General features: G+C 53.4%; 1 protein-coding gene and 1 long non-coding RNA gene across 9 annotated transcripts; both read left to right on the top strand.

Moving 5' to 3' along the window:
• The first annotated feature begins 2,335 nt into the window (after positions 1-2,335).
• On the top strand, positions 2,336-3,406 carry LOC116662545. The gene is made up of 3 exons (XR_004318515.1): positions 2,336-2,441; positions 2,546-2,906; positions 3,003-3,406. It is a non-coding gene; the product is annotated as an uncharacterized LOC116662545 (long non-coding RNA).
• Positions 3,407-6,689: 3,283 nt separating this feature from the next.
• Positions 6,690-12,060, top strand: FIGNL1 (fidgetin like 1). Of its 8 annotated transcripts, none has more exons than XM_032476250.1 (4): positions 7,292-7,697; positions 8,126-8,207; positions 8,722-8,849; positions 9,409-12,060. In XM_032476250.1, the coding sequence occupies exon 4, from the start codon at positions 9,419-9,421 to the stop codon at positions 11,453-11,455; it is 2,037 nt and encodes a 678-aa protein (XP_032332141.1). In that variant the 5' UTR covers positions 7,292-7,697; positions 8,126-8,207; positions 8,722-8,849; positions 9,409-9,418; the 3' UTR covers positions 11,456-12,060. The 8 variants fall into 8 exon arrangements, with proteins under 8 accessions (XP_032332142.1, XP_032332141.1, XP_032332137.1 ...); XM_032476246.1 differs by having other exon boundaries at positions 7,292-7,656; XM_032476247.1 differs by lacking the exon at positions 7,292-7,697 and adding an exon at positions 7,744-8,026.
• Positions 12,061-14,268: the final 2,208 nt, after the last annotated feature.

Consider the following 14,268-nt stretch of genomic DNA (forward strand, 5'->3'; position numbering starts at 1 on the left):
GGTGTATTTGAATCTCAAAGATCTCTGATGTACACGTGCACATAGCTGAGTTATCTTGTCTGTTTTTCAGAAAGCTGGAATGATGTCAGCTGCGATGCAGTCCCCATCTCATTTGGCCCGGTCGTTCGTCCCGTGGGTGGACCAGACCCGACTTCCATCACGGTGTGAGGATGCAGGATGGACCCCTGGGACCCCTGGGGCTGCGGCATTAGGAGCGAGAGTGTTGAGTACAAGGAGCCTGCATTTTACAGTGAGAGTCTTTGCACCTGAGTGTGCCCTTGAGTTAAGACTGTGGCGGCGACGAGGCCCAGAGTCCCCAGCCCTCGGCCTTTCTGGAGCCGCTCCACCCAGCCCCATCCATAAGTACAACTGGAAAGATGACTGAGGTCTGAGTTCCAGCAGGAGGCCGGGCGGCAGGTGACAAGGGACCCGCACAGAGAGGAGGCGGGAAGTTAGCTGAATGACCGCGGAACCCCCCGCGAACAGGCTGGATCGTTGGTCCCAGATTCTAAGACATCAGCTTGGATGTTGACCCAGCGGAGACAAACGCGAGTCTGACTCCTGGCTCATTTCTTGGTAACTCACGGCCGCTCATGCTCACCCCGCCTCCTGACCTCCAGAGCATAGTGATCAGACCCCAAACTGCCCACCGAGAGGTGGGAAGAAGAGATTCTCCCTGGTTTGTTTAACCCACATGCTCACAGCATTTGCTCTGTGCCAGGTGCTGTCATAAATACCTTATAACATCCACTTACTTAATACTTACTTTAAAATGCTCCATGATTATCCCCATTGCACAGATGAGAAGACTGAGGTGGGTAATAGGAACTTGTCTGAGTGAGGACTGGAACCGGGCAGTCTGGAATTCACACCCTTCCCGCCCCACCTATGCTCGCTGCCAAATGTGCTGCCTGCTCCCAGGATGAACCATTGCTCAGGAGAACTGAGAGCGAGGGTGTTCAGACCTTCCTCGGGAAACGCCATCTTCCCTCTGAGGGTAGAACCTTGGACCCTGAGCCGAACCAGACAATCCCCAAGCAGCGCCATGTGGGGAAGTTCTTAAAGGTTCCCTGGATTATTCAGCCTTATCTACACGTGTAGCGTTTTTATATAAATCTGTATGCAGGTTAGCGTCATGACACGGTGCACAGACCACTGCTGGCCCCGGAACTAGATGGTGTCTCCCAATAAGGGGGACACCTCCAGCTACAGCTGGCAGAATCCCAGATAGATCTGGACACAATTAGCATCCTTTTTTAAAAATTGAAATACAGTCAGTTACAACGTGTCCGTTTCTGGGGCACAGCACAATTGGACAGGGCTAGAATCATGCTACCAAGAAAACTGTTTGCACTTATCACACTTCTGACCCCAAATGAGTTTTCCCTCCTGGAGCCAAAACCACAGTGTGTCTTTTCCACCTTTCTGACGCTACCTGCCTGGAGTTAGCATCCGACCCCGCGGGTTAAGGGTGCAGTCCCACAAGACTGCCCCCACTTCAGATGCCGGCCACAGTTCTGGGCCTCCTGTACGTCTGACCGATCAGCTAGGAACAGGGGGTTCCCATCACCCCTCATTGGATCCATAATTGGCTAGTACAGCTCCCAGAACTCAGCAAGTCACTTCACTTATGTTTACTGGTTCCTTAGGAAGGGTGCAACTCAGGAAGGGCCAGTGGAAGAGATGCGTGGGGCACGGTTTGGGGAAGGCGTGTGGAGCTCCCAGGCTCCCTCTGGGCATAGCTCTCCAAGCACCCTGATGGGCTCCCCGACCTGGAAGTGGTCCAAACCTCACTCATTTGTTTTTATGGAGGTTCCATCAAATCACGGACTGATTGCATCATTGGTCATTGTAATTAACTCGATCTCCGGCCTCTCCCCTCCTTGGAGGTCAGAGTAGGGAAGAGGGGTTGAATGTTTCAACCCTCTAACTATGTCCCCATCTTTCTGGTGACCAGTCCCCATCCTTATTCTATCTAGGGGCCTGCCAAGAGAAGCCTCCTTAGAACAAAGGAGGTTCCTGTTACCCACAGATTCCATGGGATTTAGGAGCCGTGTGTCAGGAACCAGGGACAAGCTCATATACCTCCTGGAACCACGTGCCTTCTCTCTAACACGCAGCAAACAGCAAAACTTCCTGAAAGTGGAGACTCTCAACCGGGCTGACCATGCGCCACTCACAACCGGAATCTGTAGAAGAGCCCAGGGTGAAACGGAGAGGCCAGATGTCACCAGGTGGTCCCCTGATCACCAGAAGGGAGACAGAGGAGGGAGGACCCCAGAGGAAGGCGCTGCCTCCATACCTGTGCTCCTTAACTTGGAAGTCCAATCGACTTGGCAAATTAGAAATGAATATTCAGAGCGCCTGTGCTTGACGAAAGGAATGGAGATTGCCTTGTGGCTTTTTGATCTCAGGATTATTTTATTGATTTCCTGAATCAGGTAAATCCCCAAATATCAAATATCAGAAAATTTTTTTGCTTTATTATTATTATTGTTATTATTATTTACCACTATCAAAAGTCTATTTCTTTGGTAATTCCTAGGCCACCTGCCATCACCTATACTTGTAATAAGCACTAGAAAAAATTAATAAGAAACCACCATGAGAATCAGTTGCTTGCGTGAACTGGATAAATCCGCAAGTACCATTCCGGAGAAACCAGAGTGTGATTCCACACAGCAGAGATGTAACATGGATGGTCAGCAAAAGAAAAAGAGAGGAAAAAATGAGCAGAGTGGGCTCGCTTACAGGAGACCCCACAAGTCCATAAATGTCCAGAACGTTGGCGTCCAACCCAGACCCCAGCATTGATAAGAGATGGTGGTATCTCCATGTATGGTCAGCGAGGAAGCAAATCACACGGTGAAGGTTAAAACCAGAAGGATGCCCAGTGGACCTACCTGGTAAGTTGTCTTCAAATTTTACTCATCTAACTTGAAGAGTCTTTGTGCTTCCCAAGAAGAGGTGACACAGAGGGAGACAGATTTTTTTTTTTCCAGCAGAAAGTAGAACTTAGAGGCCAGCCCATCAGCAAAGAGGATAAAACACATTCTCCTGGTAAGTTCTCCAGTGTGGTGGGTGTTCACCAGGGACAGGAGAATCACCGGATGAGAAACGGCAAAGGAAACAACTCCACGGGACTGAAAACGCGGGGAACATTAAGCGCTGGTCTGTATCTGCGATTCCAACCGTCCAGGAGAAGAAGAGCATTTGGCTACTTGTTGTAGCCAAGTGTGTGACAGCTCAGTGTGACAGCAACCTGGATCCGGGCGAGAGACCAAGCAGCGCTGGGCGGGTTGGAAAACTCAGATTTGTTGTGCCAACGGGCCCAGAGGAGTTAACACCCCAAGCTCTGGACCCCGTCTGCAGGTTTACACAGGCTTTTATAGGCTGCCAGTTTACACTTTGCAACATCATATGCAAATAAGATATAATAAAGTTGACCAATCAGGAATGAGCTTTTTAGAAATGGACCAATCAGGAGGGATAGAAATGGACCAATCAGGAGTGAGCTCTATGGACGTGAGGTGTTACAAATGGACCAATCAGGAGTGAGCTGAAGGAACCAATAGAATCTTAGGGGTAAGTTCTGCTTTCCTAGAAGCAAGCTGTTTTATAGAGACAAAAAGCTGGCAGGCCAAGGAACTGGATGGCGCTGGCAGGAAAGTAGTGGCCCTGCCTGGGGGTCTTTTCCGTGGGGCTTCCCACCTCAACATTACTAGAAACACCACCCACAGCAAGACTTACTTTTCAGTGCTGAGCTCTAATCTTGGCAGCGCGGGTTGAGCCAAGGGGTCACCCCTGGGCATCACCCCCATGCCGTGCACTTGGGCAGAGCTCACTGGGGGCCAGAACGCCCTCGCCGCCCCCAAGGACCCTCAGAGGGAGCTCATGAGGGGCAGAGCTGGGATTTGAGCTCCGGAAAGCTGACCCCAACCCCGCCCATTGCAACTATGGTGTGTTCGTTTCCTAGGGCCGCTTAGAAACACAGAAGTGTACTCTCTCATGGTTCTGGAGGCCAGGACCCTGAAATGAAGGCCTCAGCAGGGCCACGCTGGCTCCAAAGCCCCCAGGGAAGACCCCTCGCTGCCTATTGCACTTTCTGGTGGCCCCAGATGGTTCCTGGCTTGTGGCCATATAACTCCTGTCTCCGCCTCTGTCTTCACATGGTCATCTCTATGTCTCTCTTCTTTGTAAAAACGTCAGTCATGTTGGGTTAGGGTCCATCTCAATCCAGGATGACCTCATTTGAACCACTTCAACTCGATTACCTCTGTAAAGGTAATCGATTTTCCAATCAGGTGACATGCAGTGACGCCGGAGGGGAGGACACGGACGTACCCTTTGTGGGGATGTGCAATTCAACCCACAACACACGGGATCAAGCTGGAGGCCCCAGGAGTGCTGACTCAGGTTGGTACGGAGGTTCTGGAGGAAACCAAGCAGGTTCCTTCCTGCTCTGCCCGCCCCATTTCAGGGGAGGGGGCCCCCTCCCCACCCACCAGCTCTGTGTGTGATGGGAAACCAGGGGGCCTTTTCATAGCTCTTCTGAATGAATCTTTTACTGGAATTGTGCACTTCACTCACTCTGGGTCCAGACACCTCTTACTTCTCTGACAGAGGCAGGAATTCATCCCCCAGACCCCCGATCCTCATTCTGCCTGCTTCCGTAACCCTGAGTTAAGGAGCTGAAAGGCTTGGGATCCGTCAGGATCCAGGCACACTCAGGAGTCGCACCCAGAAAAACCTGTCTGTCTCCGCATCTCCTCAGCCCCATCCACCTCCCTGGACCTACACACCTCTTTTAAAATTAACTCTCCTGGCAGACAGCGGTGCACATTATTTAGAGCCGCGTTCTCCCTGTGCTGAAAAACAGATGACATCACCGACGTGTGTCCGAGACCACGTTGATAATATTCATGAATATGGAAATGAGCAGCCAGCTCCCAGAATCCCTCGCACCAAGCACCCGCATTCTGTGTGCTGGAGGTGCAAAACCTCTTCTCTCGCAGGTTCAAAAAATTCTACCCAGGGGAAGAAAAAACTCAGCCTGTGGTCTGAGACGGAAAGTTTAAAAGATCTGCATAACGCAAGCACTAAATGCTTTTATATTCAAGGCACAAAAGTGAAGGGGCAACACTGGTGTGACCTGTTAGGAAAATCTTAACACTGGCAACCATAAATGTAATTCAGTATTTGAACAATACTCTCAGGCGGCTGAGACAGCGGTTTATGTGAATTCTCCAAAATGCTCTCGCTAAAATTCTGGCGATGAAAATCACCAAAAATTGTTAATTACCTAAATACTATTTATATGGTGATTTCTAAGTCTGCAAGGAAAAAAGGAGTTGGCCTTGAGATAACGGTTTTCCTTTTCATTTTATTTTATCTTTATGCTATATGGCATATTTTGGGTAATTATAATAATTAGTAAATTTGTCAGTAAATTATGAACAATTAGAATTAAAAAGTCTTTTATTACTATCTAAGACAAGAGATGGATTGTGACTTCTCGTCTTCATTGTAACTCTTGTCTATTTTAAAATGTGTTGTTCAAACAATCGTTTTTATTATTATCTTTTTAATCTTAAAAGAAACGTCTTTAAAAATGTTTTGCCCCACATTTCTTTGGGTCTGTGTTTCAATGGCACGTGCTGTTAGATGCGGCTGGACAGTCATTTTTCCATCCCCTGTGCCAGACACTCACTGTCTCAGGAAGAGGTAACCACAGGACCCAGGAAGCCAAGGAGAGTTAAGAGGAAGGCTCCCGAGGCTTTCTGAGAAATTGCTTCTTCCTTTTTCCGAGAGGGAAGTATTGAGAGGGAAAGGTTTTTCCCTAGTTTGGCCCCTGTGCTTGCTTTGAATAGGGTTCTGTGAGGCTGGTTCCTTGGATTGTGGGGTTCGCATTGGGACAAGGAGGCGACAGCCTGGGGAGGAGATGCAATGCAGAATGAGAAGATGGAGAGGGGGTCCTTCCTGACATCCTGGGGTCGGGCCACCAGACCTGGAGCTGCCCACCTCCACACCAGCGGTGACATCAGCCTGCCTCATGGTGGCTGTCAGTGGCTACTCGGTTACTTGGTCTGAAAACGCAATCTGCTACACCCCTCCAAGAATAGTTCTGTCCTCCGAAGCCCTGCCCCAGACCAAGCCCCAGGTCCTCCCGGACTCGGCCCTAGACAGCGCAGGACGGGCAGAGGGGCGTGCATGCGGGCCAGGGGCGTGCCTGCGGGCCCAGGGGTGTGCATGCGGGGACAGGGGTGTGCACGCGGGCCACGAGTGTGGATGCGGGGACATGGGTGTGCACCAGGGCCAAGTCTGTGCACGCGGGCCCAGGGATGTATTTGCGGGCCAGGTGTATGCAATGCGGGGCCAGGGGTGTGCGTGCGGGCCAGGGGCGTGCATGCAGGGACAGGGGTGTGCACCAGGGCCAAGTCTGTGCACGCGGGCCCAGGGGCGTGCATGCGGGGACAGGGGTGTGCACGCGGGCCAGGGCGCGTCTGAGCGGCCGGACTCAGCATTCGGGCAGCGCAGGAATTCCAGTGCCTGAGTCCGCCTTAAGCCGCGTGTTCGTGAGCGACCTTCCCCAAGGAGCGCGGGCCCGCGGGGTGTGGCCTGGGCGGTGCTCCCGCCCCCAGCCCCGCCCCTGGCGCGCACGCACGCCCCGCCTCACGCTCTCTCGCGCGCGCGCGCACGCACGGCGCGGGCCCGAGCCCGTCCCGGCGCGCAGGCGCACTAGGGGCCCCGCGCTTTTCAGAAGCAGCAGGTCAGAGGGGAGGGAGAGCGGGCGGGGTGGAGGGCCGGAGGCGGGGGCTGGGGGCGCGGAGGGGCCGGGGTGTGTCCCCGCGGTGCCCCCGCCGTGCGGAGGCCGGCCTGAGCGGCGGGGGCGTCCGGGCGGGCGGCCTCTCCTTCCCTCAGCCCCTCGGGGGCGGCGGGGGCGGCACCGCCGCGGAGGGCGGGGGCTCGGGGGCCGGACACTGGGAGCCACGCGGCGCGGGGACCCGGGGGAGGTCGCCGGGGGCCGGGACAGGGGGAAGGGTCTCCAGGGGCGGGGGACACAGGGAGCCACCCGGCGCGGGGACCCGGGGGAGGTCGCCGGGGGCGGGGGACACGGGGAGCCTCCCGGCGAGGGGACCGGGGGGAGGTCGCCGGGGACCGGGGACACGGAGCCACCCGGCGCGGGGACCCGGGGGAGGTCGCCGGGGGCCGGGGACACAGGGAGCCACCCGGCGCGGGGACCCGGGGAAGGACGCCGGGGGTGGGGACACGGGGAAGGGATTCCGGGGGCGGGGGACACGGGGAGCCTCCCGGCGAGGGGACCCGGGGGAGGACGCCGGGGGAGGCCGGACCCGGGCGGGTGTGTCCGGGAACCGGCGAATGCGACCCGCGGCCCTGCCGCGTCTTGGTGGCTCGCATCCCCGGGGGCACCTGTTCCGCATGCGGGGAGCACGTACACGTGACGGGGACACCCCTCCTGGGGGGAGCTGGGGCTTTTTGTACGAATGTCACGTTCTTGCAGTACGCAGGGGGAAAGCTCAGAAGGCCACCACCCGTCAGTGCTGGGTAGCCGTGACCTTTAGCTCTCGGATACGCCATAGAGACGAAAGGGACGTGGGGAGGTCGTGTCAAGGGCCGCGGCGGTGTCACTCACTGGTCAGTGCCGGCCCTGCGGTTGTCCGGCTGTCCGCGTCTGTGTATGTTGGTTGAATGGTTGGGTTGGAAGGAAGAAGGGAGACTTGGGAGGGGAGGGTGGAAGATGAGGGTGAGAGTGGGAGGGGAAGAGGAGGGTACCTGGGGGCCGAATCTCAGAATTACAGATGGTAAAATGGGATGAAGCCGTGGAGAGGAAGACGTTCACACTAGTGTGAAACTTGGCGATAAGTGGCTTCCAGGTCACCCCTCTCTCAGTGTCTCGTTTCCAGTATTGCATAAAAAGAGGGTAAAGGGAGTTAAAATAGTGGCAAGACGGATGAAGCCTGTGTCAGGAGGCGTTCGCTCTAGTTGACTTCATATCTTTAAGCAGGTTAGAATTTCGCTGGGTCTCGAGTTTATTTATTTACTTTTTAAAAAATGTTACAAAGATTGATGAACGCCTTCTTACCACGGGGCCGGTTCTTTGTAGAGAATTCTGGGAGAAACAAAGCTGTTTTAACCTGTGGCTCCTGCACCAAAAGAACCTGCTGGTTGTTCAGCTTTATTTGCAGGTAATTTGGAAGGCAAATTTTAAAATGCGTGAGTTCTTGGTACTTACGTTACTGTGGTACTCCTAGGACGTGTCAGAGGATTGGCACGTACATCCTGCGTGGCCCGCAACATGACACGTCCATCTGTAGTTCTGTTAAAGTACTTTTAAGTTACTGTAAGGAGGCTTACAAAATAACGCGAGAGAAGACATCTTACATTAGAAGCACTTCACTCGCAGACTTGTTCTCAAATTTCATTCATCGTGACAGCTTGGTTTTCTGATGCTTTGCGCGAAATCGGGTAATTATTAGAGGTTCTGAGGTGTCGTGTTTTCAGTGCTCATTTGCAAATCCTTAAAAATTTTTTTTTTTTTGGAAGAAATATCCATGAGTTTATTTTACCTCCAGAAAACAAGAAGACACCCAGAGCTTCATGCTGGTTACTAATAACTGTACTCCCTACAGAGTTCAGCTACCTCCAGGTCCTTATCTTCTGCCATTAACTCTTTTTTTTTTTTTCCTTAAAAATACTCAGCGTGTGATACTAGTTTGCACTTGTGATCCGCCAGCTGCCAGGTGCATTTTGTGACGTGCACGCTGCCTGGCGTGAAACCACCCGTGTGCGAGTTCTGGCTCCATTGCCAGCTGGCTGTGTGACCTCAGGTAAGTCTCTGACCTCTCTGAGCCTCACTTTCTACATTTGTGCAGTAGAGGTGATAGCAGAAGCTTTTAAGTATTTTCAAATCCATCACTTGGCTTGATTCTCACGGTGATTTCTTCCCATTTTACAGATGAAACAGAAGGCGCAGCCACAGTAAGAGGCTTGCGTGAGAGCGTTCTTAGTTTTTCTTAGAGACCAGGCTTAAAGCCCGGGCTGGGCTTGGTTTGTTTTGCTTTGTTCCCCGTGTTGTTCTTCTGTATTGCCTTCCTTTGCTGATTGATTTTCAGTTTTTTTCCGTCTACACCTTACGAATGTTTCCCCCTGTTCCCGGAGGAAATTATTATAAAAGTAAAACAAAGCATTATTAAGTGTAGTGTTTGATCTTTTGTATCTTGAGTGCTTGCCCCGGTAAGTGGCCTTTCCTTACGGATGGACCTTGTAAATGAAAAGTCCAGGGTGCCTTCCTTCAGATGAGCAGAGATTTTAAAAGTAGGTTCAGGGCGTCGTGTCTTTGTTTCCTTCTTGCCACGGACTCTTTTTCATTTTTGTCCTCTGCTGCAGGAGCGCTAAGATGCAGGCCCCCTGCTCCAGGTCCGTACACCTGGGCGAGTGGCAGAAGAATTACTTTGCAGTTGCGTCTGGCACGTGCACGGCAGGGCAGAAGGCGGACGCCTACCGGGCACAAATACTGCGCATCCAGTACGCGCGGGCCGCCTCTGAGCTCTCCCCGGTCTGTGCTGCCCGCCTGTTCAAAAAGTATGCGGAGAAATACTCCAGCGTTATGGATTCTGACAACGCTGAAACCGGCTTGAACAACTACGCAGAAGACATTTTAGCTCAAGCGAGATCTCAGCAAAGCGACAGTGACAAGTGGAAGTCTGGGTTGTCGGTAAGTCACGTGTTCAGGATGCAGAAGGTGCAGGAGATGATGCAGGCGGGCAGGCGGCTCCGAGACTCTGAGCTGGCACCTGCTGATGCGTCCGCGGTAATCCACAAAGCGGCCGCCGTGTCCGACGTGGCTCAGTTTGGTGTTTGTGGTGGTTCTGCGGACAGTGACCCGCGCACTGACTCAGCCCGTGGGACAGCTAGGACCCAGGACATCCCCGAGAGCAGTGCTTCTCTGAAGGGCCCCCAGAGTGTCCAGCCACCGCCGGTCACTGACACCCCTAAGATGAGTCCTGCGGTCTCAGTGCCTTTTGGCGAATCGGTCACTGCAAAATCTTACGCCAAACCATTATTCGCAAGTGTCCGAAAGGAAGATGACTCCTCTCCGAAAGGCGCCGGAGGACTAAACGTGTTCTCCTCGGATCAGTCCCGCTTCCCTCTCGCCTGTGAAGGTCCGCGGGAAGGGACCAGCGCGCCTTATGGCTCTGGCACCACCGATGCACATTCCGCCCCCGCACTGAGGACCGCTTTCAGTAAAACAGACGATGACAGCCCGAGAGAGGAGAGCGGCCTGCCTGCCTTTAGAACTGCGAGAGAACAGCTGTGGGCGGAGCAGCGGAGGCAGCAGCGCGCGGCCCAGCGCGCGCCAGGCTGCTCGCACGGCGGGGTCAAAAAGTCCCTGGGCGCCGGTCGGTCCCGGGGCATCTTTGGGAAGTTCGTCCCGCCAGTACCTAAGCAGGACGGGGGCGAGCAGAGCGGCGGGGTGCCGGGCCGGCCTCGGGGCGCAGGGCGTGCGGAAGCAGCGCATCCCGTGGACGAGCGTCTCAAGAACTTGGAGCCCAAGATGATCGAGCTCATCATGAGCGAGGTCATGGACCAGGGCCCTCCCGTGAGCTGGGACGACATCGCGGGCCTGGAGTTCGCCAAAGCCACGATCAGGGAGGTGGTCGTGTGGCCCATGGTGCGGCCAGACATCTTCACCGGCCTTCGGGGCCCCCCGAAGGGAATTCTGCTCTTCGGGCCCCCCGGGACGGGCAAGACTCTCATCGGCAAGTGCATCGCGAGTCAGTCTGGGGCCACGTTCTTCTGCATCTCCGCGTCCTCCTTGACGTCCAAGTGGGTGGGGGAGGGGGAGAAGATGGTGCGGGCGCTGTTCGCCGTTGCCAGGTGCCAGCAGCCCGCGGTCATATTTATCGACGAGATCGACTCCCTGCTGTCCCAGCGGGGCGACGGCGAGCACGAGTCTTCCCGGAGGATCAAGACCGAGTTTCTCGTTCAGCTGGACGGGGCGGCCACGTCCGCCGAAGACCGCGTCCTGGTGGTGGGGGCCACCAACCGGCCGCAGGAGATCGACGAGGCCGCGCGGAGGAGGCTGGCGAAGCGGCTGTACATCCCGCTCCCCGAGGCCCCGGCCAGGGAGCAGATCGTGACCAGCCTGATGTCCCGGGAGCGGTGCCAGCTCAGCGCGGAGGAGGTCCAGCGGGTCGTGCAGCGGTCCCAGGGCTTCTCGGGCGCCGACATGACCCAGCTGTGCCGAGAGGCGTCCCTCGGGCCCATTCGCAGCCTGCAGGCCGCTGACATTGCCACGGTGACCCCGGACCAGGTTCGGCCGATCGCTTACAGTGACTTTGAAAACGCTTTTAGAACCGTGCGGCCGAGCGTGTCGCCCAAGGATCTGGAGCTTTACGAGGACTGGAACCGAACTTTTGGTTGTGGGCAATAAATGGAGCCCCGGGAACGGGAACTGTGCAGCCAGTCCTTCCCAGGTGTCAGCGTAGGAAACTGGGCGTTTATTCAGTGGACTTTCCATGTGTGTCCCGAGCTCTGTGCCTCAGACCTAACTGAGTGACCGTGGGTCAGGTGTCACAGCTCAGGGACCTGGCCCGTGTTATCGGAAGTGCGGTCTTTCTTCCTGGTGTGTAAGGTACGACCTGATGTGTGAGTCACACGTACTGGGAGCCGACCTGCTCGGTCGAGCTGCCCAGAGGTCTTTTTGAGATGTGTGCCGTGGTGAACAGTGTGCTCGGAGAGAAACTTAAAAAATGCTTTGACCTGTATGCGAGGTGTACCTGATCTGTGTCCATGTCCTGTTGAGGAAAGTTTCTCCTGAGGACCAGGTCACTCCGTGTGTTTACATCCGAGACAGCACTGTTTACGTTGTTCAGTACATCTCGCAGCCCCAGCCAAAGCTGAAGCTGCAAGGTGGAGAAACGCTGCATTTTTCCAGCGCATCAGTGATGTTTAAAATGAAAATTTCACTCGACACTACCTCATGGCCTGTCGTGTTGGTGTTTTTTCAAAAATAAAAGTTCTCAGATTTGTATAGTGGACTGCTTTGTTTTCTAAACAATAGATGTTCTGTGTAGAAATGTTAGAAAATGGAGGCGAATATAAAGAAAAGGAAAACCACGGGTACCCAGCGCTCTGAGGACCACGCTGTTCACCTCTCAGTGCCGTCTGCCACGTGCCCCGCACGGCAGTGGGAGTGTAGCGTGCATTCTCTTGTCAGTCTTTCCCTTTAGACTTACATGAGCATCATTCCTCGTGTTTACACAATCCTGCCACGTCCTCCCTTGCAGGACGGCCTCGGCTTCCAGCGTATGGATGGCCTGTAACCTGGTCAGCCCTCTGTTACAGGGCATTCAGGCCAGGTCATTGTTTAGTTTATTATAAAGAATGTTGAAGCCTTAGTGATTTAAAATATATATATATATATATATATATATATATATATATATATATATATATATATATATATTCATTTCTTGAGTAAAATTCTTGGTTTAAAGACTTGTAAGTCTTTTGGCACGTGTTCTGAATCATCCCCTGGAGCCGTGCTGCCTGTGCAGAATTCCCGTCCACACAGACTGTGTGACCTGCCCCCTGTCGGCTGCTCCTGGATTCCGTCCACCTGCCAGTCGGACATCGGGCGGTTTTCTGTATTCATTAAAAAAACGTGTCAGGTGCCTGACGGCGTTCCAGGTGCCGCGGACAACACGGACAAAAATCCTTGGTCTCGCAGAGGTGGCGTTCAAGTTCTGATGTGTTAACAAATGCAACTTATTAAGACATGGAATTGAAAACAGAGTCGGTGAATTGAGACAATTTTCATCTTTATTCTTGGTCTGCCTTCTATTTTTAGGCTCTTGTAAAAGCCTTGTTTTTCTAGCTTTCAGTTTCTCTGTTTGAACTGTGGAACGGTCTTTGACTAGAATTTGAGTGTTAAACTTCCTGTCTTAGTGTTTTGTGGCACCTTTTAAAATCTGAAAGCGTCTCGCCATTTTCACGACCAGCTCTGTCCTTGTCCCCGTCGGTGTGAGCGACCTGGGATTTCCAGGTGTCGATGTCAAGGAGTTCTCTGCAATCTCTTCCCTGGTGTTAATTATTAATTCTTACAGGTCACTCCCGCCCCCTTGGACCTCACAGTGAACGTAGCTGTTAGGATTTATCAGTGGTTACCTGGTAGCTGCAAGTCTTTGGTTTACATGTGCAGCTTGGTTTATTATTTCCTCTGTGTTTTTTTTCTCAACAGCGAGTTCTCCGGGGCCCCTTCCCTCTGCGGAACTCCTTTCTGCCAGGTTTTGTCCACGAGAAAGAACCTGGGTGGCTCTGCTCACTGTGGATTAGGTCGTGCAAATGGGCAGCGGCTCCCCGCAGGGACACCAGGCCGGAAAGGGACGCTCAAGTCGGGTCTTGCGAAGCACCGGGGAGTCACTTGCCGTGTATTTGCACGTTACCCCGCACAGAGGCATCCTTTTCTTCAGCCTTTTGTGATGTGCAGTGTGTTTCTGAGGCATTTGGGTAGAAAGTTCCCTGAAGCCTCGACTTTTTCCCCATCTCCACATCATGAATATATTCTCTTGATGGAATGTGGCAACCCTGGTCGGAATTCTTTCCTCCCGGTTGCTGTGTTTGCACTGTGTTGTTTCAGAGAAGCCGCTGTTTTACAGGTGTAAACGTTACCCGTTTTTAATACCATTGAAAGATACATTTCCTTTATGGAAATACACACGCACATTTTCCCACCACGTGCTTAAAAATGTTGATAGGAGTACAGTGATTTTTAAAAAAATTTTTTTAGTATCAGGGCTTTTTAAATGTTTTTGTTATCCATCCGACTATGATTCTTTTGATGTGTATTCTTTGGGAGATTCTGTTCCAATTTATGGACTTCTCTGCCATTCTTTTGAAATTCTTCTTCCTTGTCTCAATTCCAAACTGTTTATCAGGTCTGCCTGTGCACCGGCAGGTTGATACGGTGGCATCAGTCAGAGGGCACGGACTTTGGGACCAAAGTCTGTCAGTTACCAGCTGTGACTGTGGACTTAACCTGCCCAGGCTCCGCTAACAGAATGCGAATGGGCTGCACCTGTCTTGTCGGAGGCCGAGGGTTGCACAGTAAGATGCAGGTTTCGGAAGCCTTGCCCCCGACTGCCCTGCGCAGTGCGTCTGGGTCCTGCCTTCGCTGCTTCGGAGGACCGCCGTCTCTCAGCTGTCTCGTGTGGCGTCTCGTCTGATTCTCCTTAACGCTTGAGA

Source organism: Camelus ferus, unplaced genomic scaffold, assembly GCF_009834535.1.
Source record: "Camelus ferus isolate YT-003-E unplaced genomic scaffold, BCGSAC_Cfer_1.0 contig313, whole genome shotgun sequence".
Lineage (NCBI taxonomy): Eukaryota > Metazoa > Chordata > Mammalia > Artiodactyla > Camelidae > Camelus > Camelus ferus.

Coding starts and splice junctions, on each gene's coding strand:
- FIGNL1 (XM_032476251.1), top strand. CDS start 9,419: ATGCAGGCCCCCTGCTCCAGGTCCGTACACCTGGGCGAGTGGCAGAAG.